The 24,484-nt window shown below is 48.0% G+C and overlaps 2 protein-coding genes across 3 annotated transcripts in view; one reads left to right on the top strand and one right to left on the bottom strand.

Annotated features, from left to right (window-relative positions):
* The window catches only part of SLC25A21 (solute carrier family 25 member 21), a 532,803-nt gene extending 516,055 nt beyond the window's left edge, over window positions 1-16,748 (bottom strand). The window contains exons 1-4 of the mRNA XM_078661963.1: window positions 16,644-16,748; window positions 16,308-16,580; window positions 15,774-16,090; window positions 11,627-11,772 (exon numbers count right to left, since the gene is read on the bottom strand). Coding sequence (XP_078518089.1) covers window positions 11,627-11,693 — 67 coding nt within the window. The 5' untranslated portion in view covers window positions 11,694-11,772; window positions 15,774-16,090; window positions 16,308-16,580; window positions 16,644-16,748. The remainder of the gene's footprint in view (window positions 1-11,626; window positions 11,773-15,773; window positions 16,091-16,307; window positions 16,581-16,643) is intronic.
* A 214-nt stretch (window positions 16,749-16,962) lies between these two features.
* The window catches only part of MIPOL1 (mirror-image polydactyly 1), a 680,101-nt gene continuing 672,579 nt past the window's right edge, over window positions 16,963-24,484 (top strand). For both annotated transcript variants that reach the window (XR_013600818.1, XM_078659355.1), the window contains exon 1: window positions 16,963-17,079. The gene's annotated coding sequence lies outside the window, so the exon portion shown is untranslated. The remainder of the gene's footprint in view (window positions 17,080-24,484) is intronic.

Raw genomic sequence — 24,484 nt, 5'->3', positions numbered from 1 at the left:
CGCGCTCACACTCAGTCAACGGCGCTCTTGGGCAAACAGCTGTGCTACTCCTGTAGCGGGGATCAGCAGCAGGAAACAGAGTCAGGGAGATTACTAACGGTGAGACTTCCTCCACGAGTGGCACCCGCGCAGCGGGTGCCGCGAGATATTATAGCGCTTGGCTGGGGGCGGGGCACTGGAAGGGGGCGCGGCTCTCTCAGGAAGAGGACCAGCTGTAGATGGTGATTGCTGGTCCTCGCAGTCCTGGGGCCGGCGCCTCGTCCTCCTCTGCGGCCTCGCGCTCACACTCAGTCAACGGCGCTCTTGGGCAAACAGCTGTGCTACTCCTGAATCGGGGATCAGCAGCAGGAAACAGAGTCAGGGAGATTACTAACGGTGAGACTTCCTCCACGAGTGGCACCCGCGCAGCGGGTGCCGCGAGATGTTATAGCGCTTGGCTGGGGGCGGGGCACTGGAAGGGGGCGCGGCTCTCTCAGGAAGAGGACCAGCTGTAGATGGTGATTGCTGGTCCTCGCAGTCCTGGGGCCGGCGCCTCGTCCTCCTCTGCGGCCTCGCGCTCACACTCAGTCAACGGCGCTCTTGGGCAAACAGCTGTGCTACTCCTGTAGCGGGGATCAGCAGCAGGAAACAGAGTCAGGGAGATTACTAACGGTGAGACTTCCTCCACGAGTGGCACCCGCGCAGCGGGTGCCGCGAGATGTTATAGCGCTTGGCTGGGGGCGGGGCACTGGAAGGGGGCGCGGCTCTCTCAGGAAGAGGACCAGCTGTAGATGGTGATTGCTGGTCCTCGCAGTCCTGGGGCCGGCGCCTCGTCCTCCTCTGCGGCCTCGCGCTCACACTCAGTCAACGGCGCTCTTGGGCAAACAGCTGTGCTACTCCTGTAGCGGGGATCAGCAGCAGGAAACAGAGTCAGGGAGATTACTAACGGTGAGACTTCCTCCACGAGTGGCACCCGCGCAGCGGGTGCCGCGAGATGTTATAGCGCTTGGCTGGGGGCGGGGCACTGGAAGGGGGCGCGGCTCTCTCAGGAAGAGGACCAGCTGTAGATGGTGATTGCTGGTCCTCGCAGTCCTGGGGCCGGCGCCTCGTCCTCCTCTGCGGCCTCGCGCTCACACTCAGTCAACGGCGCTCTTGGGCAAACAGCTGTGCTACTCCTGTAGCGGGGATCAGCAGCAGGAAACAGAGTCAGGGAGATTACTAACGGTGAGACTTCCTCCACGAGTGGCACCCGCGCAGCGGGTGCCGCGAGATGTTATAGCGCTTGGCTGGGGGCGGGGCACTGGAAGGGGGCGCGGCTCTCTCAGGAAGAGGACCAGCTGTAGATGGTGATTGCTGGTCCTCGCAGTCCTGGGGCCGGCGCCTCGTCCTCCTCTGCGGCCTCGCGCTCACACTCAGTCAACGGCGCTCTTGGGCAAACAGCTGTGCTACTCCTGTAGCGGGGATCAGCAGCAGGAAACAGAGTCAGGGAGATTACTAACGGTGAGACTCTCTCCTCGGAGAGTTAGACAGTCTAAAACAAAAGAAACTAACGAATTTCTCGAGACGCAAAGGTATTTAGTGGGGGTGATGGCAGGATTGCTCAGGTGGACTGCTGCAGAAGCTGCCTCTTCATCGGCAGCAGAACCTGAAGGGTGGTCCCTTCCCGTTGTTTGTGGGTGACAGGGGGGTGGTGGGGGGGGGGTCCATCGATTCTCCACAGGGTGGGGGGGAAAAAAAACTGTGAAAAAATATACTTGCAAACTAGGAGGGAGACTGGTAAAAAACGATAAAAATATAAATAAATATTTACTTATGCACGATTTTGAACTCAGGAAGTATTGGTTTACTATTATGGCGATTGTTTATATCTACAATGCATAGAATAAAATGCTTGGCCTGGAACGTGGCGGGGTTAAACAGTAAAAATAAGCGACGTCTGGTGTCTGAAGAAATAAGGATTTATAATCCTCATTTTCTATTACTTTCTGAAACACATCTGGCTGGTAAAGATAAAAAAATATTACGTCAACTAGGCTATGATATTATCAGTTGTACTGCATTTGGGGCTTCAATAAGAGGGGTTGCGATTCTCAAAGACAGACGACTTAAAGCTGAAACTTTACAAACTGCTTACGATAAGGACGGCAGATGGGTAATAGCTCAAATGGATATTGAAAATCATAAATACGTAATATGCGCAATATACGCTCCAAACCTAGATGAACCTAAGTTTTTTGATGATTTGAATATAAATTTGTTGGGGTGGGATGGGGAGCTCATTATAATGGGGGATTTTAATTGTATTATGGATTATCAAATAGATACCACTAGGCCAGGAAGTTTTCAGCGGATGCGTAAAACTAGAGCGTCAATCCTAGATCTATGTCGCACTCATAATATTAAAGATGCATGGCGATACCTACACTCAGCATCTCCAGGATACACCTACTACTCTGCACCCCACAACCTTTGTTCCCGGTTGGATATGGCCTTTGCCAACATAAACTTTTTAAATACTTGCTTAATGGAGGTTTGTCCCCGAATTTCTTCTGACCATAATCCTGTGCTGTTAACATTTGATATTTCACATAGAAACATTAGCCCTAGATTATTTTCTTTTCCTAGACATCTGATTACAGACTCTGTTTATATTTTACAGCTGAAAGCTCATATTACAGAATTTATAGAAATCAACCAAGATTCTGCTATCTGTAACATAGTTTGGGATGCTTGTACGGCAAGTATCAGGGGGTTTACGCAAGGATATGTGATTAGACTAAATTATGAACGCCAAAAAGCCAATCAATCTTTGATTTCAAGTATTTCGGCTCAAGAATTGCTGCTGTCAACTGCACTACGCCTTAAACTGCCAACGGCTGTAGAAATAGGTCTCAAATTAAATCAGATGAAGTTAGAAACAAAAGCAAAATTTATTAAAAAAAACAGTATTAAATTACACAAATATAAGATAGAACAATACGAGGGGGGGGATAAAATAGGGAAAATCTTGGCCTACAAAGTAGCAGAAGAAAGAGCTAATACTATAATTGCTAGTATTCGGGGCTCTGATAATCTACTATACGACCAGCCCCATGATATACTAGATCAGTTTGCTGAATTTTACAGGACTTTATATACTCCAGAATCCACCCCAAACGAAACAACAATACAGAAATACCTAGATGACCTTCCTATAGTTCCACTTAGCGAATCAGAATCAGACTTTATGTCTGAAAACATCACCGGACAAGAATTATGCCAAGCTATTACTTCTTTACCCTCTGGAAAGGCTTCAGGCGAAGATACAATACCGCTAGAGATCTATAAGATTTTCTTAGCAGAACTTCAACCGTTGCTATTACAGGTAATGCAATCGATTGGGGTAACCAACAAGGCACCCAAATCATGGAACAGAGCTAAAATAATATTTTTTCTCAAAAAAGGTAAACCAAAACAGGAAAGAGGGTCATATAGGCCCATTTCTTTGATTAACACGGACGCAAAAATCTTTGCAAAAATTTTAGCTTCCAGATTAGCACCTTTTATGCCTAAAATGGTTAATCCCCAACAACACGGGTTTGTTACCGGACGGGATACTACCATACACGTCAACATGGCCATCACAGCATTTGATGTGGCTGAGATTGAGTCGACCCCACTCGGTATGATATTATTGGATGCCGAGAAGGCTTTTGACCGGGTGGGGTGGAATTATCTATGGCATGTTATGAACAAAATGGGGTTTAACGGATACTTTCTAAAGGGGATAAAAGCACTATATGACAACCCCACTGCATGCATTAGCTAGGGGGGTCTGACCTCTGCTGATTTTCCGATACTGCGAGGCACTCGTCAAGGCTGTCCGCTATCACCACTACTATTTGCCCTGTCACTCGAACCATTTCTACACTCTCTTCAAACACAACCCAAAATTATACCGTTTAAATCTAAGGAACAGGTGCTAAAAATAACCGCATACGCTGATGATATTGCTGTATACTCTTCGGACATTCCCCAGACTTTAGAAGGCATAAATATAGAGGCCCTTAAATTTGGCAAAGTATCTGGGTATAAATTAAATATAAATAAAACACAAATCATAGCCAACTATTTACCAGCAACAGAAGTCCCTGAGATTTGTAAAACCGCAACCTATTTAGGCGTTAAAATCACATCGAAAATACGAGAAATAAACAATCTTAACTACAATGATTTAATCAAATCTACTATTGGTATATTAAAAAAATGGCATAGGTTACCTTTGAATTTAATTGGTAGAATAAATCTTATCAAAATGAAGATACTTCCCAAATTTTTATATTTATTTCGCTCCATTCCATTTGCTTTAAATAACTCTTTTTTCAAACAGCTCGATGGGATTTTCAGTAGTTTTATATGGGGATATAAAAAAGCTAGAAGATCGCTGAAGTTTCTCAAAAATAATACAGACAAAGGTGGTTTAAATTTTCCAGACCTAAAACTATATTTCTGGTCGTCGTTTATTAGGCGCCTTCGATCTTTATTATATAAAGAAAATACATTCTTTTTTCATGCATTTATGCTAAAAGCAGAAGCCAACATGTTTTTACTGCGAGTTAACGACCCTAATTACTTTAAACGGGTGAATTTCAAGACTGCTAAAGACATTATTAGGATATGGAACAATATTCTGACTTACTGTAAAACGTCCTTTTACCACCCGAAATTACCACTTTGGGACAACCCGGGCCTCCCGGGCATATTTAACGATGGAACGACTCAAAGATGGTCAACACTTGGCATTAACACTCTTGGGGACTTATATGGGGCACAAGGATTCTTACAGTTTCGTACTCTACAGATTCTTTATAACTTGACGGAAAATATGAGGTTTAAGTATATACAAGTACATGATTTTCTAATTAGAAAGAAAAAGCTACTTAATATCTTAGATTCTGACATTTGGAACAGCTTATACTCTAATAAAAGTAAATCTGTGATCAGCGAGGCATATAAACATCTCTGTGCTGCTAAAATCGATGACTGTTTACAATTAGCTCAAAAATGGAGCAACAAAACTGGTTTAAATATAACGCCTCAACAAATCAAATGCTCTTTAGCTAATATAAACAACGCTGTACGTTCATCTAGTTTGAGATTACAACAGTTCCGCACAGTCTGTATGCTATACTACACACCGGAAAAGATCTCAAAGTGGTCCCTTAACGATACTCAAGGAGATCGCACTAAATGTCCTAAATGCCTTGCTTATGCAGCAGATCTAGAACATATGCTGTTTTCTTGTCCAATGTTAAAAGACTTCTGGGGGGAACTAACTAAAATTTTTAAAATTAAAAAAATATTTCTTCCCACGCTTACTCCATCAATTATATTACTTGATTTATATCCTACTGGTATATCACAACCTGCTCTGACAACAATTCTTATGTCTTGCGCCAAACTCACACTGGCTAGAGCCTGGATTTGCCCCAAACCCCCCAATATCTGGGAAAGGTGGTCATTAGTTAACGAAATTCGCTCTATGGAATTTGGGTTAGCTAATTTGAGAGGAACTCGCTCACGAATGAAAGTTGAAAAAATATGGGGTGACTTCATTGATGGCCCTGAGCTTGGTTATGCTTAAAATGTTTAAATATCTGTATCATAGAAGTATTGATTTTTCTGAAATGTGCCTCAAACGGGAAACCGATATCTGTGTTTGTAAAGATCGTGCAATGTATACTTTGTATTTCATTTAATGTATTTCTGTTACGTTTCTCTCATTAGTTTGCAAATAAAAATAAAAAATAAAAAATAAAGAGATATGTGGTACTGATGCAGTCAATGGACAGATGGTTGTTTATTTAACGGTGGATCTGGGTATCACCGAGACGTCGGTGGTAAGACAAGCTGGGGGTTTCTGGGAGCTCGGAGAGTGATTTCACACACAAATCAACGGGTTGGGCGGTGGGGAATGTTATCGATCCTTGAGGGACTTTGTAGGGTATGAGAACACGTCACTCCACCAATCTGACAGTGATCTGAAAGTTAGGTCATCAGTGTGACAGCTTACTTATTCTGTGTCTTCTTGTTTGTAGTCTGTGTCATCCTGTGTCTGTTTTGTTTCTTAATGTGTGTCTCTTGACTGTTTACTGATTCTGTGTCTTCCTGTGTGGGGTCTGTGTTATCCAGTGTGTTCTGTTCCTAATGTGTATTATGTAATCACTTACTGATTCTGAGTCTTCCTGTGTGTGGTCTGTGTCATCCTGTGTCTGTTTTGTTTCTTCATGTGTGTCTCTTGACTGTTTACTGATTCTGTGTCTTCCTGTGTGGGGTCTGTGTTATCCAGTGTGTTCTGTTCCTAATGTGTATTATGTAATCACTTACTGATTCTGTGTCTTCCTGTGTGGGGTCTGTGTTATCCAGTGTGTTCTGCTCCTAATGTGTGTTATGTAATTACTTACTGATTCTGTGTCTGCCTGTGTGGGGTCTGTGTTATCAAGCGTGTTCTGTTCCTAATGTGTGTTATGTAATTACTTGCTGATTCTGTGTCTGCCTGTGTGTTCTGTGTTTTAGGTCGAGCCTGGGCCGCACGCGCTGCTCTACGAGGCATGCTGTATTCGGGTTAGGACTTGAAACTGCCAATTTTCCGCCCATCGTTTCAATTGGCTCCTGTTACTGTCCTTTCTAAATGGCTGCTTTTGATTCATGAATAGGCTTAGCATTCCCTCCTTAGTACCGCTCTGTCTGCTTTTTAACCTCCAACGAGGACTAGACTTTATTCTTGTGATATTACACGTCTGTTTTATCTACAGTCTGTAAGCACCATTTTCTTGAATGTCTTTCTTCTAGCTGCTGTTGCAGGCGCGACCGGCTCTTCCTAGCCCACCCTGTTTTCCTGACAGCGCGGCGCCCGATCATGGAGGCTGCGCTTTATCTTTGAAAGATTCTCCCTCCCATCTTCACGGCCGTTCGCAGCACTTTATTACTTGGTAAGGCTTTTACACTAGTTGCTTTCTCTTTAAGCAACCACGCGCCTTTCTTTACTTTTGCACAACACAGAACTTATGCACGTGCTATGCTCCTTCTCACCCGGCCGCCCCGCTTGATATGTTTTAAATTACTTTGTTGATGCGACCGCGCGCCCAATATGTACGCTGCGCCTGGTACCAGCCCTACTGCTCGGCCTCGCTCTCTGTTGCCATGACAAGGTGCCAGTGTTTGGCGCCTGCACGCTTGTTAACTTTTTTGTCTTAAAGTGCCCGATTCCGCGCTTTCATTTTAATGCTGCCCGCGCCCCTTTCTCTAGATGCGGCTTGTCTAAAGAAAGGTGCACGCCGCCATTAAAGTGAAAGCGCGGAATGAGGCACGTTTACAAACCAGCACTTGCAATGCAACAGGAGCGTTTAAGCTATTAGCGTCATAAATGACAGTGCCTTTTATTTGTTGTGTCTTCCTGTGTGTACTGTGTGGCACCACTTGTGAGCTCTGCTTTTTATGTGTGACCATTACTGATTCCACGCTTCCCTGTTTGTGGACCGTGTCATCCCATGTGCGTTCTGCTCCCTCACGTGTGTTCCTTGACGGCTTTCTTATTCTGTGTCTTACAGTGAGTGGTCTGTTTCATCCTCTGTGCTCCCTCCAGTGTGTTCTGTGACTGTTTACTAAATGTGTGTATTCCTGTTTGTAGACTGTGTCATCGAGTGTGTGCTCGGCTTCTTCACGTGTGTTCTGTAATTGCTTACACATTCTTTGACTTCCTGTGTGCAGTCTGTGCCATCCTGTGCCATTCATGTGAGTTTCCTGGCTGCTTTCAGAATTTGTGTGGTCTGTGTCGCCCCCTGTGTATTCTGCTTCTCCTGTGTGTTCCGTGACTGCTTTCGGATTCTGTGTCTTCCTGTGTGCAGTTTGTGCCATCCTGTGTGTTTCTTCATGTGTATTCTGTGATTGCTGACTGGTTCTCTGACTTCCTTAGTGTAGTCTATGCCATCCTGTGTATTCTGTGATTGATGACTGGTTCTGACTTCCTGTGTGCAGTTTGTGCCATCCTGTGTGCTTCTTCATGTGAGTTTCTTGGGTGCTTACTGACTTTGTGTCTTCCTGTGTGTGGTCTGTGTCACCCCCTGTGTATTCTGCTTCTCCCGTGTGTTCCGTGACTGCTTTCAGATTCTATGTCTTCCTGTGTGAAGTCTGTGCCATCCTGTGTGCTTCTTCATGTGTGTTCTGTGCTTGCTGACTGGCTCTCTGACTTCCTTAGTGTAGTCTATGCCATCCTGTGTGTTCTGTGATTGCTGACTGGTTCTCTGACTTCCTTAGTGTAGTCTACGCCATCCTGTGTGTTCTGTGATTGCTGACTGGTTCTCTGACTTCCTGTGTGCAGTCTGTGCCATCCTGTGTGCTTCTTCATGTGTGTTCTGTGATTGCTGACTGGTTCTCTGACTTCCTGTGTGCAGTCTGTGCCATCCTGTGTGCTTCTTCATGTGTGTTCTGTGCTTGCTGACTGGCTCTCTGACTTCCTGTGTGCAGTCTGTGCCATCCTGTGTGCTTCTTCATGTGTGTTCTGTGCTTGCTGACTGGCTCTCTGACTTCCTGTGTGCAGTCTGTGCCATCCTGTGTGCTTCTTCATGTGTGTTCTGTGATTGCTGACTGGCTCTCTGACTTCCTGTGTGCAGTCTGTGCCATCCTGTGTGCTTCTTCATGTGTGTTCTGTGCTTGCTGACTGGCTCTCTGACTTCCTGTGTGCAGTCTGTGCCATCCTGTGTGCTTCTTCATGTGTGTTCTGTGCTTGCTGACTGGCTCTCTGACTTCCTGTGTGCAGTTTGTGCCATCCTGTGTGTTTCTTCATGTGTATTCTGTGATTGCTGACTGGTTCTCTGACTTCCTGTGTGCAGTCTGTGCCCTCTTGTGTCCTTCTTCATGTGAGTTTCTTGGCTGCTTACTGACTTTGTGTCTTCCTGTGTGTGGTCTGTGTCACCCCCTGTGTATTCTGCTTCTGCGGTGTGTTCTGTGACTGCTTCCAGATTCTGCGTCTTCCTGTCTCCTCGGGGACCTCAACTTCCACCTGGAGAACAACGACGACCGCAACACCACCACCCTGCTGGAAAACCTCGCAAACCTCGGACTCAAGCAACTGGTGACCACCCCCACCCACCTCGCCGGACACACACTCGACGCCGTCTTCTCATCCAGCAAAGACATCGCCTTCAGCCACGCCACAGGACTCCACTGGACGGACCACAGCTGCGTCCACTTCACCTTCAGAAGAACGACGAGCCACCACCACCAGCAACAGGTTGCCCAAAGAAGCTGGAACAAGATCACAGCCGACCAGCTCGCCGCTTCCCTGAGTCAGCACCCTCCCGCCAGCTCAGCGAACCCCAGCCAGGCCGCCGACAACCTCACGAAGTGGATCAGCAACTGCGCGGACGAACTCGCCCCTCTGAGGACCCCGCCCAGCAGACCCGGCAGCAAGAAAGCCCCATGGTTCACCGACGAACTCAAGAGCTCCAAGAAGAACTGCCGAGCCCTCGAGAAAGTCTGGAGAAGGGAACCAACACCGGACAACATGACCACCCTCAAGCTTGCCACCCGGAAGCACCACCAACTGATCCGCGGCACCAAGAAAACTGCATTCAAGGACCGGCTGGACAACAACGCACACAACTGCAAGGAACTCTTCAACATCGTGAAAGAGCTCTCCAACCCCAACGCCGGAAACAACGACATCACCCCATCGCAAGACCTCTGCAACTCCCTCGCCTCCTACTTCCACAACAAGATCGCGGACATACACAACAGCTTCAGCATTCAACCATCGCACACAACGCCCAAAACAACGCCGCCCACCACCACCCTCCACGCCTGGACTCCGATCAGCACCGATGACACCATCCGCATGATGAACTCCATCCACTCCGGATCTCCGACCGACCCCTGCCCTCACCACGTCTTCAACAAGGCCGACGCTGTCATCGCACCCCACCTGCGGGACATCATCAACACCTCCTTCGACACCGCCACCTTCCCGGAGAGCTGGAAGCACGCCGAACTCAGCGCTCTACTAAAGAAACCAACAGCGGACCCCACCGAACTCAAGAATTACCGCCCCATCTCGCTCCTCCCGTTTCCAGCCAAAGTCATCGAGAAGACCGTCAACAAACAGCTGGCCGCCTTCCTCGAGACGAATGGATCCCTCGACCCCTCGCAGTCGGGCTTCCGAGCCAACCACAGCACCGAGACCGCCCTCATCGCTGCCACCGATGACATCCGAGCCCTGATGGACAACGGAGAAACAGCGGCCCTCATCCTCCTAGACCTCTCCGCGGCATTCGACACTGTCTGCCACCGCACCCTAGTGCAGCGCCTCAACAACGTCGGAATTCAGGAGAAGGCACTGGAATGGATCATCTCCTTCCTCGACGGAAGAACACAGAGAGTCCGTCTACCACCGTACAAGTCAGAGGCCACCGAAGTCATCTGCGGCGTCCCTCAAGGATCCTCGCTGAGCCCCACCCTCTTCAACGTCTACATGAGCCCCCTCGCGCCCATCGCACGCCAACACAACCTGAACATCATCTCCTACGCCGATGACACCCAGCTGATCCTCTCCCTGACCAACGACCCCGCCGCTGCCAGAGCCAACCTTCACGAAGGGATGAAAGATGTAGCCGAGTGGATGACGACCAGCCACCTGAAACTGAACTCAGACAAGACGGAAGTCCTCATCCTGGGCTCCTCGCCCTCCGCATGGGACGACTCCTGGTGGCCCCCCGCCCTGGGCACCGCACCCACACCGACAGACCACGCACGCAACCTGGGCTTCATCCTGGACTCCTCCCTCTCCATGACCAGACAAGTCAACGCCGTCTCCTCGTCATGCTTCAACATCCTGCGCATGCTACGGAAGATCTTCCGGTGGATCCCCACCGAGACCAGGAAGACGGTCACCCAGGCCCTCGTCACCAGCCGACTGGACTACGGCAACGCCCTCTACGCCGGAACCACCGCCAAGCTCCAGAAGAGACTCCAGCGGATCCAGAACGCCTCAGCCAGACTCATCCTCGACATCCCCCGACGCAGCCACATCTCCGGACATCTGAGAGACCTGCACTGGCTCCCCGTCAACAAAAGAATCACCTTCCGTCTCCTCACCCACGCACACAAAGCCCTACACGATCAAGGCCCGAGCTACCTCACCAACCGCATCAACTTCTACGCTCCCAAACGCCACCTCCGTTCAGCCAGTCACGCCCTCGCCGCCGTCCCCCGCATCCGAAGAACGACAACAGGAGGAAGGTCCTTCTCCTACCTGGCCGCCAAGACCTGGAACTCCCTCCCGACAGACCTGCGCCTGACCCAAGACCACCTCTCCTTCAGGAAGAAGCTGAAGACCTGGCTGTTCGAGCAGTAGCAGCACCCCCCCCCCCCCCCAAGAGCCTTGAGACCCTCCGGGTAAGTAGTGCGCTCTATAAATGTCCATGATTGATTGTGTGCAGTATTTCTCTTCCAGTGCACGGTTTGTGCCTTCTGATTGGGCCTAGTCTCTGGGGTTGTACTCAGCACTGAATGAATGGGAGGGTGGCTGGCTAGGTGGATGGATGAAGAGGGGGTGAACATGTGGATAAACACAGGATCCGACAGTAACCATTAATACCCCCCACCTGCTCACCTGCAGAGCCTCCTGCCAGCACCTGCTGGGCCGCCTCGGTGCCCAGGCTCACACCTTCAGCCGGCATCCTGCCGCGGAGGGAGCAGTGGACTCTTCTCAGCAGAGATGGCGCTCAGCGAGGGGGTGCCCGCTCCCGGTTCTTCGACCTGTGAAAGAAAGGACACGTTTCAGCTCCTGCCCCGTCCTCTGCGGCCCTGCACGTCACCGGGTTATGAACACTCCCTGCATGGAGCTCTACCTGACCAGAGGAGATACCTGCCATGGGACCGCCTCCCTTCCTGCTTCCACCCCCACCACCCGCAGCCCCACCACAGGACCAGAGGAGATACCTGCCATGGGACCACCTCTCTTCCTGCTTCCACCCCCACCACCCACAGCCCCACCACAGGAGGGGCTCAGGGTTAGTCTAGGGTGCAGGACCAAGGACAGATGTGAGGATGCCCATGGCCCACTTGAGCATCCAGTAGAGAGGGAGCCTTGGTGGCCAATGCTGGGCAGCCCTGTGGCACGCTCCCCTCTGTCCCCAGAGTCTACACTGTGGTGTGCCCCAAACACACAGGTGTGCCTCCTGCATGACTACACAACGTGGACTCTTCTGCTACGCCACCGGCACCAGCCACAACTGCTGCACCCCAGAGATGCGAGCCGGGGTTGTGGCTGCCACAGATCACACCGCTGGATGACCTGGTCAGGAGGTACACGTGGGCTCGGCCTGCGGAGGCCCCCAAGCATCTGCCCAGCTCTGGAGCCCCCACATCCGTTTGCAGCAGCCTTCATCCCCAGCCTCACCTGTACTGACACCAGCACCTGGACTCCCAGACTGCCCAGGACCAGGGGGCACAGACGACGCCTCAGCTCTCAGGACACATCGATGAAGTGCACACCGCGAAGCAGCTACTGGCCACCAGAGGCCAGTCCTATAGAGGTGCAGGCCCCAAGCAAGGCTCAAAATATATGATCTGATTGGCTGTCACCACATCAACAAAGATGTGGCAGTAACCATTTTAGGACTCAGTGTCCTGTCCTACTAAAAAGGATTTAAAAAAGCATATAGGGGTCAGGGAAGGGATGCCCAGCCCCTTCACACCAGAGGGGACCCGCCCTCGGCCCATTCATTATTATTTGTTGTTAAATCAGATCTGCAGAGCTGGTCTAAAGAAGAAAAAAACCACAGGCTCCCCTAGGTGGGTCATGGATGGGGCCGGTGAATTTCAATGGTTTTGTATGTTTACAACAGTGTGCTTTAACTGACATCTTCACCCAACTATAATGTCCCTTTAACCTTTGGTGTTTCAGTACACACACACACACACACACACACACACAGTTAGGTGTGGCAATAATATCTTACTTTGAATTGTTTTTGAAAACCTCAGAAAAACTAAACGTTTTAGTGATGTTATAGTAGGTTAAAATGTCAGTTTAAACATTACATTTAAAACTAAAGAAAAACACAGACATTTGCCTCTTAGTTACTTCAAGTAACTATAACTCGCACCCCCGCCATGCACAGTGTTGTCATCAATGATGTAATTTCAGTTGCCATCAGGGATTCTCTTAATGATGTCATAAAACAGCTCTGAGTGTTCCAATATGTGAGGTCATAGGCTGGGTATGGTTATCCCCTTATAATCTGTTTTAAAAACAATTTCAGGACCAAGTCCGCGAGTCCTGTAATGGCAACTACAACATTGCTGTTCATGTTGTGGCCAGAAACCAGAGCACACACCCCAAAAAAGCCTCTTACGCCAATCCGAGGGCTTGATTTTCAACCCAACTCTTAATATATCTGTAGGTTTAGTACCTTAATTTCTGCAGGAACTGCCCATGGAGACTCCAGTATCTTGTATAGAACTGCAGATAACGGTACTATGGGATCTGCACATAAAGATGTCAGTAGAGTGTACGGAACCACAAGCAATGGTACTGCAAAAAGCTGCCCATGGAGATCACAGTACACTGTATAGAACTGCAAGTACTGATACAGAAGGAACTGTGCATAAAGACGTTGGTACATTGTACAGAAACACAAATATGGTACTGCGGGAAATGCCCAGGGAGACTCCGGTACCTTGGACGGAACCACAGCAGGTTACAGTCCGGACCAAAATGCACTGAGCAAGGGTAAAAGCAGTCTGTGAGCAGCTTGAACCGTCACAATCACAACCTTTGATTTGGAGAGCTCTGAGACATTCCCCTTGGCAGGTATAAATCACGCTGCTCTACAGATAACCTAGAAGTAAGTATGAAGCTTCTCCTACATACCTACAAAGTGATACACATCTTGTGTCAAATGTTGCAAAAGTACTGCTTTTAAACCAAAGACACTTTGCATTTTGGCACTTGTAGCTTCACTTTTCAGGTTGCAAGTGTGGTCTTTAACATATCAAAACACACAAGATGATGGACGGAATGTTGCACAATGGCAAAACATTCACCCCCAGTCACCGATCTGGGTTTAATCCATTGTTATTTTGCTCAACAAGCCACCCCAGTTCAGACATGGACATATGCAAATCAGTCTTGACCCTGTGCCTCATGGGAACAGTCCAGCCCGAACTGCCAAGCCATGTCTTCCCTGGACCGGAATCAAGCATCCTAGGACGATTTTTTGGCTATCAGCCGTCTTCAGCCAGGATAGTTTGACTCCAGTGGCGTAGTGAGCACGGGACCCACGTCTGGGCATACCCTTCCCACATAGGGTGAACAGCAAAATACACAAGATGATGGACGGAATGTTGCACAATGGCAAAACATTCACCGCCAGTCACAGATCTGGGTTTAATCCATAAGTATTTTCCTCACCAAGCCACCCCATTTCAGACATGGCTATATGCAAATCGATCTTGACCCTGTGCCTCATGGGAACAGTCCAGCCCGAACTGCCAAGCCATGTCTTCGCTGGACTGGAAACAAGCATCCTAGGCCCGGTTTCTGGCTATCAGCAGTCTTCAGCCAGGATAGCTTGACTCCAGTGGCGTAGTGAGCACGGGACCCACGTCTGGGTATACCCTTCCCACATAGGGTGAACAACAAAACACACAAGATGATGGACGGAATGTTGCACAATGGCAAAACATTCACCGCCAGTCACATATCTGGGTTTAATCCATCGTTATTTTGCTCACCAGGCCACCCCAGTTCAGACATGGCCATATGCAAATCAGTCTTGATCCTGTGCCTCATGGAAACAGTGCAGCCCGAACTGCCAAGCCAGGTTTCCCTGGACCGGAATCATGCATCCCGGGACCGGTTTCTGGCTATCAGCCGTCATCAGCTAGGATAGCAAAAAACCTAATTAAAAAGTTTTCCAGGGCTACATTAATGATCCTGGTCTAATAATGAAAGTTGGAGAAAAAAAAATTGAGAGGCCAAGTTAACAAGCATCAACAAAGGCAGTAAGTCTCACCTATGCACGAGCTATTAGCTTTGCCAACCTCTTTTAGCCATGTTGCACAGCATCATGGATAAAAGTAAAGTTAGAAAAAGGGCTATGAGATGGGCAGAGCTGACGCCATGTGATATTGTTTTCTTTGGGTGGGGTGGGCAAGCAAGGACAGGGGAAGGGTTAAGGTTACAGGCAAACAACGACAATGTGAAGGGATAGGGGACATCAATACATAGACGGCGTGAGTGGGAGATGGAAGAAGGAAAACAGAGAGGATGTGGGAGGGTGAAGAATCAAGATAAAGTAGGTGTTGGGGAAGTAAAAAATAGTATGTCAATCACAGAGCAAGCAGAGGATTGACACTAATCAAGAGGAAGCAATCCGTGCTTGGTCCATGCTCCACAGAAAGAAAGGAAGTGACACATAACACATGCGAGTCAATTAGGAGGCAGAAATAAGAGTGACAATGAAGCCAACTAACGGTAGGCAATAGGGCGGCTCAAGGCCAATTAATGTAAACAATGACCCAGACAGAAAGACCTAATCATGAATAAAGACTATTTTTTGTAAAGAACTACTTAGGAATCAAGTCTGCTCCTTTGAGAAATGTAAAATATGTAACATGTCTGGATTTGTCTCTGGGAGAGGAGGCTCCCCCAGTCACACGTAGCATGGGGCCCATGTCAGCCCTGCACATGGTACCGAGATGCTTGAGACACTCTCCGAGAGCAGGTTAAGGAGAGGCGCTGAGACTCTCACCTGCTCCTGTACCACGAGGCTCTCCCGGCTCTGATGGTGGCTCTTCGGGTGGATCAGTCGTGGCTACTGCAGTGACTTTGTGTTGGATCTCTGGCACTCTCTCTCGTCATCAGGTTTCTAATGCTGGATGTCTCTCTCTGTCACTGGCTGCCTCTAGCCCTGAGTGTCACAGACTCTTTCTGAGTTTCAGTGGCTTCCTCTCTAAGACTCTCTCAGCCTCTCAGGAGCAGGCTGCAGCACACTCCCTGCAGCCCTGTGTGTCTCAGACTCTGTCTCAGACTGTCTCAGCCTCTCAGGAGCAGGCTGCAGCACACTCCCTGAAGTCCTGTGTGTCTCAGACTCTCTCTCACAGACTCTCTCTACCGCTCAGGAGCAGGCTGATGCACACTCCCTGCAGCCCTGTGTGTCTCAGACTCTGTCTCAGACTGTCTCAGCCTCTCAGGAGCAGGCTGCAGCACACTCCCTGAAGTCCTGTGTGTCTCAGACTCTCTCTCACAGACTCTCTCTACCGCTCAGGAGCAGGCTGATGCACACTCCCTGCAGTCCTGTATGTCTCAGACTCTCTGTCTCAGACTGTCTCTGAGAGTGCTTCAGGTTGACTCCAGTGCTGTGTGTCTGAGATTGCCTCTGAGTTCCACTGGGTGTCTCTAAGAGTCTGCCTTAGGTTGACATTCTCTAGCAGGCTGATGTTCACCCACTCTAACCCTGTGTGCCTCAGACTGTCTCTCTGGGTGTCTCTCCCAGACTGTCTTTAATCCACTCACTCTCACTCCCAGGGACTCTCTCTCTCTCTTTCCCTCTCTCTCTCTGTCTCTCTCTCTTTCCCTCTCTCTCTTTCTCTCTCCCTCTCCCTGTCACTCTCTCTGCGACCCTCTCTCTGTCTCTCTCTCTGCCTGTCTGTCTGTCTCCCTGTCACTCTCCCTCTCTCTCTTCCTGGCGCCCAGAGGCAGCAGGTAGGCACTTGTGGGCGTGGTTAAGCTACGCCCCGCCCCCTCATACTCCTGTTGGACACACGTGGCTCTGACCCCTCCGGGCCTCTGTAGAGCTCTGCGTACGGCGCAGGCCGCGCCTCTGCGTGCCAAGCCTCTCTGTGGGGATGCTCCCGCCTCTTTCTGAGTGTGACCAATAGTGGCGCTCCGTACACCAATACAAACAGACCATTCCCGCCGCGTGCGCGTCAGCTCCGCCCTAAGTACCCACGTGACCCTGGTGCGGCGCTGCGATTGGGGGAAAAGTGGGGGCGCTGTCACCGAGCAACGGCAGCAGCCGGCGACGGCGGCCGAGGAGGCTCAGATGAGCGGCTGAGGTGAGAGCGGCGCGCGGGGGCAGGAGGGGCCCCCCCGGGGCGGCCCCCGGACACTCTCCGGTCTGTGGCGGCTGAAGGAGCTCTCACGGGAGGACCCCCCCCCGGACGCCTCGGAGGGGTCCCCTGGAGGGGGGCTCTCCCAGCCTGGCTGTATCAGATGAGAGCTGGAGGGGGCCCCTGAGGGCCAACAAAAGAGAGTCTCAAGGGCAAGACACGAGCCTGGTCACAGCTCACAATAGAAGAGATAAAGCACCCCCTGCCCTCTCCAGAATATAAGGGATAAAGTACCCCTGCCCTGCATATAAGGGATAAAGTACCCCCTGCCCTGCATAGAAGGGATAAAGTACCCCTGCCCTGCATATAAGGGATAAAGTACCCCCTGCCCTGCATAGAAGGGATAAAGTACCCCTGCCCTGCATATAAGGGATAAAGTACCCCCTGCCCTGCATATAAGGGATAAAGTACCCCCTGCCCTCTCCAGAATATAAGGGATAAAGTACCCCTGCCCTGCATATAAGGGATAAAGTACCCCCTGCCCTGCATATAAGGGATAAAGTACCCCCTGCCCTCTCCAGAATATAAGGGATAAAGTACCCCTGCCCTGCATATAAGGGATAAAGTACCCCCTGCCCTCTCCAGAATATAAGGGATAAAGTACCCCTGCCGTGCATATAAGGGATAAAGTACCCCCTGCCCTGCATATAAGGGATAAAGTACCCCCTGCCCTCTCCAGAATATAAGGGATAAAGTACCCCCTGCCCTGCATATAAGGGATAAAGTACCCCCTGCCCTGCATATAAGGGATAAAGTACCCCCTGCCCTCTCCAGAATATAAGGGATAAAGTACCCCCTGCCCTGCATATAAGGGATAAAGTACCCCCCACCCTTCCCAGGATATAGGGGATAAAGTAGCCCCTGCCCTGCCCAACATATAGGGGATGAAGTACCCCATGCCCTCTCCTGCATATAAGGCATAAAGTACCCCCTGCCCTGCACATAAGGGATAAAGTACCCCCTGCCCAGAATATAAAGGATAAAGTAACCCCTGGCCTGCCCAGAATATAAGGGATAAAGTAACCCCTGGCCTGCCCAGAATATAAGGGATAAAGTAACCCCTGGCCTGCCCAGAATATAAGGGATAAAGTACCGGCTGCTGTGCCCACATTGTAAGGGATAACGTACCCAGGATATAAGGGACACAGTAATCCCTGCCCAGAATATAAGGGATAAGGTATCCCCTGCCCAGAATATAACAGATAAAGTACCCCCTGCTGTGCCCACATTATAAGGGATAAAGTACCTCCCTGCCCACATTATAAGGGACACATTACTCCCTGCTATACATTATAAAGATGTTGCAAGTCTGCCGAGGGGTACCATAACCATATAGAGGAATGTGGCTGAAGAAGTTATGGAACTCCGAGGATATCATGGACGCCGGAGTGTACTTTATTAGCTGGATTTGTATTGCACACGGCTACTCCAGAGTCCCGGCGCTGCTTCACACAGCCTGCTGTATCTGCATGTTCTGTTAGGTTTGCTGGAAGAGCCTGTAATCTGTTTCTTGAAAGAGTAAAGTTCCATTGTGGTTCAAAGCTCCAGACGGAGTTTATTCCTGGTGACCAGCCCGAGATAGGAAAAAAAGCCTGCCACCAGCTCTGGCTCGATGGGTTTTAGGAACTTTAGCCAGATGCTCTGAGGAGGAGCGTAGGTTTCTACAAGGGACGTAGTCATGAATCCTCTCTCTCAAATAGCCAGCTCCCAAATCGCACAGAGCTTTGTGGGCCAAGACCAATCATTTAAACCGCGCTCATTTTTAAATAAGAAACTAGTGCAGAGATTTAAGGTATGAGGACCAGCGGGCTGGATCGACAGGGATCGGTGCTCCCCTACATCTTTTATTCAATAGATTCCATTCTCTTACTTTTTAATTTTAAACTTGCGTCCCAGGACGGCAGAAATAGCCAAGGCCTACAGATAAGTCTCAGCGTTTGTGGGCATTCAAGGATCAATGGGTGGGCAGAGAAGGAAAAGGACTCTTTTCCTTCTTGCCCAGAGAAGACAAGGACAGTGTGCACTTCTGCTGGCACTCTCCTCTCTTTCTTCCTCTTATTCCCTCTCTTTCTGTCTGTTTCGCTCCAGCTGACTTATGGAAACTGTGACTTCAAGTAACGGTTCTCACCCTCTTTCCTCCTTTCATTTATTTGTTCCCCTGTGAAATAGATCTTAAAAAAGAAAAACACTTTTGCTGGAAATGTGGACTTTTTCTATTCTAAATTTCAGTCTCGGGAATTAAAGGTTCTAAATATAAACAATAAATAAATAAATAACGAAATAAAGCAACACGAGTGGTCGTAAAGCGTCCAGATTGATTTTGTTCACACCTAAACGCATTAGCGCCACTTTACAGAGTTTGTCAGTGAAGCACTACTTTTGTTTTCTTGTCTTTCTTTGAATTGCATTATTTTCCACGGATGATGATGTGCACCATTCCTGGAGGTACTGCAATACCTGGTTGATGGGTGGATTGGAAAACACAATGTGTACAGCAGCTTTGTGTTCACAGATGTGGTCTCTTTAAACCATACTGCTTACCTTCTTTAAGGATATAAGTAATGGACATTGAAACGGGTCCCTTCCGGGCCCCGTAGTCATTGCCTTAACTTTTCAGGCAAAAGTGCTCACTGATTTCTGAATATTGGGTGTAAAAGCGTTATGATAACCATGCTGTTCTTTCTTACATTGCACATGCTTTACTTAATGTTGCATTCCCCTGAGTGCTTGCTTTTTCCAGGATACTGTTATTATTTTTTTATTTTTTTTAAGGGACATATTTCTCTTGTCTAGTGTATTTGAATTGATTCTCATCCCAGTGTTTATAGCGGGTCACAATTGGTTTGCAGCTAAAGACAAGTATGTTTCTTTCAGTGGGGCAGTTTGGAGTTCAGTGGGGGAGAGAATGTGGCACTATGGTCAGAGCTGCCCAATTTGTAACTGGGGAACCAGGCTGAGCCTTCATGACCAGTCCTCCTGAGGGAGCACATTCCCATGCTAGACCTTAGAAGGCCCGCAAGATCTTAAAAGCCCTGGTGTCTTAGCACCAGCAGGTGGACACTACCAGTGGCAAGCGTGGGCTACCCTTGAAGGCCTGCCCACCACAATCCATACCGAAGTTCACCTCCAGTCTTGCGTGCAGGCCTATGAAGCAACACACCCTAAAGCGACAGTGGCTCTGTCATTGAGGTCTCAGGACCCTTGAGAAGGGCCTGCTCCGGTGTGACTACACATGGTGCTGACTAAGGGTGTAGGGATCGTGTCTGCTAGTATATTATGGTTTTAAAAGTGCTTGCTGCTTTCTTCCTAGCCTTCAGCAATTTGTGGCAATAATAAAAATGTCATGATAACTCCGGTGATTAATGTTCTTCCTACAGAGAGATTGCAGTTTTGTCTAAAATAATTTTTGACTCATGGAAAGGTAGTCCATAGAGTTAATGTGCCTGCTGCCAATAACATGTACCATGCAGATCACAAAATGCACTTAATTTAAATAGGTCAGTGGAGTACTGCTTTTGTCAGAGAGATCCTTTTGTTACTTACAGCTTATAAATTCTATCTCACAGCAGTGAGCTATTACCGGTCATCTAAGAGCTGCATGCAAACTGCAAGGTATAAATTAGAGCGCTATGTTTTTTTCCCCCAGTCTTTGATTATCCTAATGTTGCAAAAAGGTGTTTAATTCAGATACAAATTAATTCTGATTATTAAAGAAACCCCCCAGCCATGGTATTACGTTTTACAATCGGAGTTTGTTTCTCCAGACCAATCACTATTAAACTATATTGCCTATTAGGATGGTTGTAATGGGATTCCTACACCTTTTTAGTCCTTTTTCTTATGTAACATTTCCTATACGTGATTTACACACATTTAATTGATTGTCTCTGTGTTATGTGTATGATGTAAAGTGCTCTGACACACTACACTGGTATGAGTGGCACTGTAAATCAAATTAAATGCATCTGAGAGAGAGTGTGGATATGGAGACTTGAGGGGCACTGTTAAAGGGTGGTAGTGAGGGAGTCCGTGGCGGAAATAGTCATGGGTCCGTGGCGGAAGTGGTCATGGGGGGGGGGGCAACTAACAAACGTTGTTGCATAGGGTGCCACCTACTCTACAGCCGGTCCTGCCCTTTTGGTCTTCCCGCCTCACCCATTGTTATTTCCATTGGCCTTGTTTCAGCAGCATTTGCTGCAGCTCGCCAGGAACCAGCAATGCAGGATTTGCATGCACACCAAAATAAGTTTGCAAGCTTCACAATCTAGCTTGCTTCATGAACGAGCACTTTTCACATATGCTGCCTGCTTTGGGGCCACTGGCATTATGCTGCAAAGGAGGAAAGAATTATGCTGCAGTGTTGACTAAATTACGCAGCATAAAAAAGTCTGCAGTGTAATGCAGTATAGTTTCTTATACTTTAATATTTTTACACATGCTAACAGTCTCTGGAAAGATTTTGCTTTATTAGTACCAGTGTAACTTACAAAATAAGCCTGGGTGGAATTCACGGAAGTGCAAAAAAACCTCTGCCATGCTACGCAGAGCTCCACAAGCAGCGAAGTGAGTTAGAAAAAATGAAGTTTGCAGTAATTTTCAGTGCCAGGTGTTTGTTTGTGCTGTGAAATGATCGCAAATGGCACCATGCACAGCGCAAGCGGGCGTGGCTTCCTTTCTGCCACTCAAGTAGATTTTCTACTCGAGCAGCAACTTTCTCAAAGCGAACTGACCGTTTCACAACACAAACGGTTGTGAGCATACGCTGCCACTCGCATTGAGAAATCAGACTGCCCGCGTTGAGAAATCTCACCAGTAGGTTGATTTTCCTCACTCGCGCTTGCCAACTTGGTGTTGATGAGTGCGAATATGGAAAAATCTTGCCAGGAGGTGGATTTTCCTCGCTCACCAACTTGATGCTGAAACTTGATGTTGACGAGCACAAGCGAGGAAAAATCTCTGCTCCAGCTCCGCCTAACGCAGAGAGCGGAAAACTCAGCGAGCGGAGCAGCGTTCACTGCCCAGACTTAAAACAAATGCAGCAGTGAGAGAGGTGATCAGTCAACCTTTGCAAAGGGCTGTCCCCTTCGCAGCTAAACAAGTCCCTTTTTTGGGGGGGTAAATTTTGAGCTACAAACAATTTTTTTTGTTACAATTGTTAGGTTTTGTAGCAGATGTTGTATTATGTGGCAAATATGGCAGAGCCATAATTATATAGAAAATATTTGCAAACTTGGATATGTTGCCATTCATATTTGAACTGTTCTTGTGAAAAAAAAGGGAGTAGTGTTGATGACAGAAACTCCATGGCACAGAGACAAATGGCTTGTGCTTCCACTTTTAAGTTTATTTGGAACGTTCTGTGATTGGAAACATGTTCCAATTTGTGAATGCATTTTAATTTCTATAACGCATATTAAACATTAAATAATCATGTGTATCTATTGGTTGAATTAAGTAGCATAATAAGCTGTAACTTGTCAGTGAAATGCCAAACAAATACAAAATATTGGGATGTTTTGGGCATTCTGGCCAAGCCTATGACTCTGCCTACTGATCCGAGCCTCGGGTTATTCCTGCCCTCTGATTCTCTGTCCACAGTTCCCCTATTTTGTTCCCCCACTTCGACCACTGGCGAGGACATATGTGTTCTTGGCGGGGCCAGACTGGCCGTAGTGGGCACCGGGCAATCCCCTGGTGCGCTTGGGGCCCCTGGGGGCAGATTTTGTTACATAGCTGCAAAATCGGCCCTGTGACAAAATCAGACGATCCTTGGAAGAAAAAGGAGGCAACCAAACTTCTTGGCTTCTGCCTTCCAGGAAGGAGGAGAGCCGCTTCAGGGCAGTTGCCTTGATTCCAATAGTTAGACTCTATCAAGAAGTCTTTATACCATATCATACATGGTCACACCATCTCCTTCGTAGTGCGAGCTCTTTCAAATGAAAGATCAAGCGTGTTTGCAAACATGACGAATAAAAATACAACCTTTATTGCAAAATGAAACCCCTCAAAAGCCTGTTAGATATGTGTTGCAAATAGATATTAGAAACAGTTCAATATGTCAGTTTAGAAAAAAAAAGCTCCAGTAGCTCGGAACTTTTAGAATCATGCAGAGAGATTTTAGCTTTACTCTATCTAAGAAGTGGAAAAAAAGGAATGTATTATTATTGGAACTTATTGCGCGCTACAAACCACTCTGAAAGGGTCTCTAATCGCTGTTGCGAGTCTTCAGGCAGGAGCAGGAGAAAAATATTGACAGCAAACTAAGATGGGTCTAAAACATCCATGTTTTAAGAGCTTTTTTGAACTGCCTGTGATTGGGGCTAGCACAGAGATGTAAGAGGGGCTGTTTCTAGTATTGGGGGAGGTGGGCTAAATATGAAAATGATCTCCCCCCGGTTTCTGGTGGTACGAATCTGGTGGGGATATAACAGATGTTTCCTGCAGGACCTTGAGTTCCTGTCGGGAACATTTCTGTAAATCCTGGCGACCATTGCCAAACAGAGGAGTTTAAATCATGCACACTTTTTTATTGGCAGGCACTGTAGGCTTCTTTGGGTGGGTCCTGAAGGAGATGGGGGAGTAAGAAGGCAGTGTTTTGGACCACTTGCAGTTTTGGAAACAGTCCTTCATTCATGGAGGCCATTAACATGTTTCCATAGTCTAGGCAACTAATAATAAGGGCCTGGATTAGGTATTTTCTTGATCGAACTGGTGTCCATCGAAATACTTTCCTTAAAGCGTACATGATACCAAACATGTGCCATTGATGTTCCTTCTTAGATTCTCCTCCACTATAATTCCGAAATTTCTTACTGTTGCCTCTGTAAAGGGAACAGTGCCTAGACTTATATGCCACCAGTCATCTGGTCAGAACTTGCAGGCTTTCCCAAACAGTACAATCTCTGTTTTGCTTGTGATAATGCAGACAGTTTTGCTTCCTCCAAGTAGCTATATGTTTCATAAACACAAAGGAATAACAGCGGGCCCTCGAAGGCACACCTCACACCAGTTCCGATAAATATTTCAGGCAGTCTTGCAAACAACCCCTACGCCAGCTGTTGAATGACGTAACTGTGCTCCAGATCAGAAGATAGTTGAACAATGATGGAGGTGCACGACTTAAGAAGTCCAGTAGACCAAAGATGTATGGAAAAAGTCACTTCTTTATTAAATAAAAATGTTTCAAATCTTAAAACCAGTTGAATCAGAATATCAGCCAACGCGTTTCGCTCCCACAATAAGAGCTTCCTCAGGGCACAAAAATATATCCGCATTCGATCAGTTTCACAAAACAAGAATACGTAAGTCGAAATTGCAATTACAGTCCTAGGATGCGTGGTCGATAGTAATG

This window comes from Lissotriton helveticus, chromosome 9 (genome assembly GCF_964261635.1).
Source record: "Lissotriton helveticus chromosome 9, aLisHel1.1, whole genome shotgun sequence".
Lineage (NCBI taxonomy): Eukaryota > Metazoa > Chordata > Amphibia > Caudata > Salamandridae > Lissotriton > Lissotriton helveticus.
Note: the sequence above shows the minus strand (reverse complement) of the source record. Positions and strands in the feature narration are given on the sequence as shown.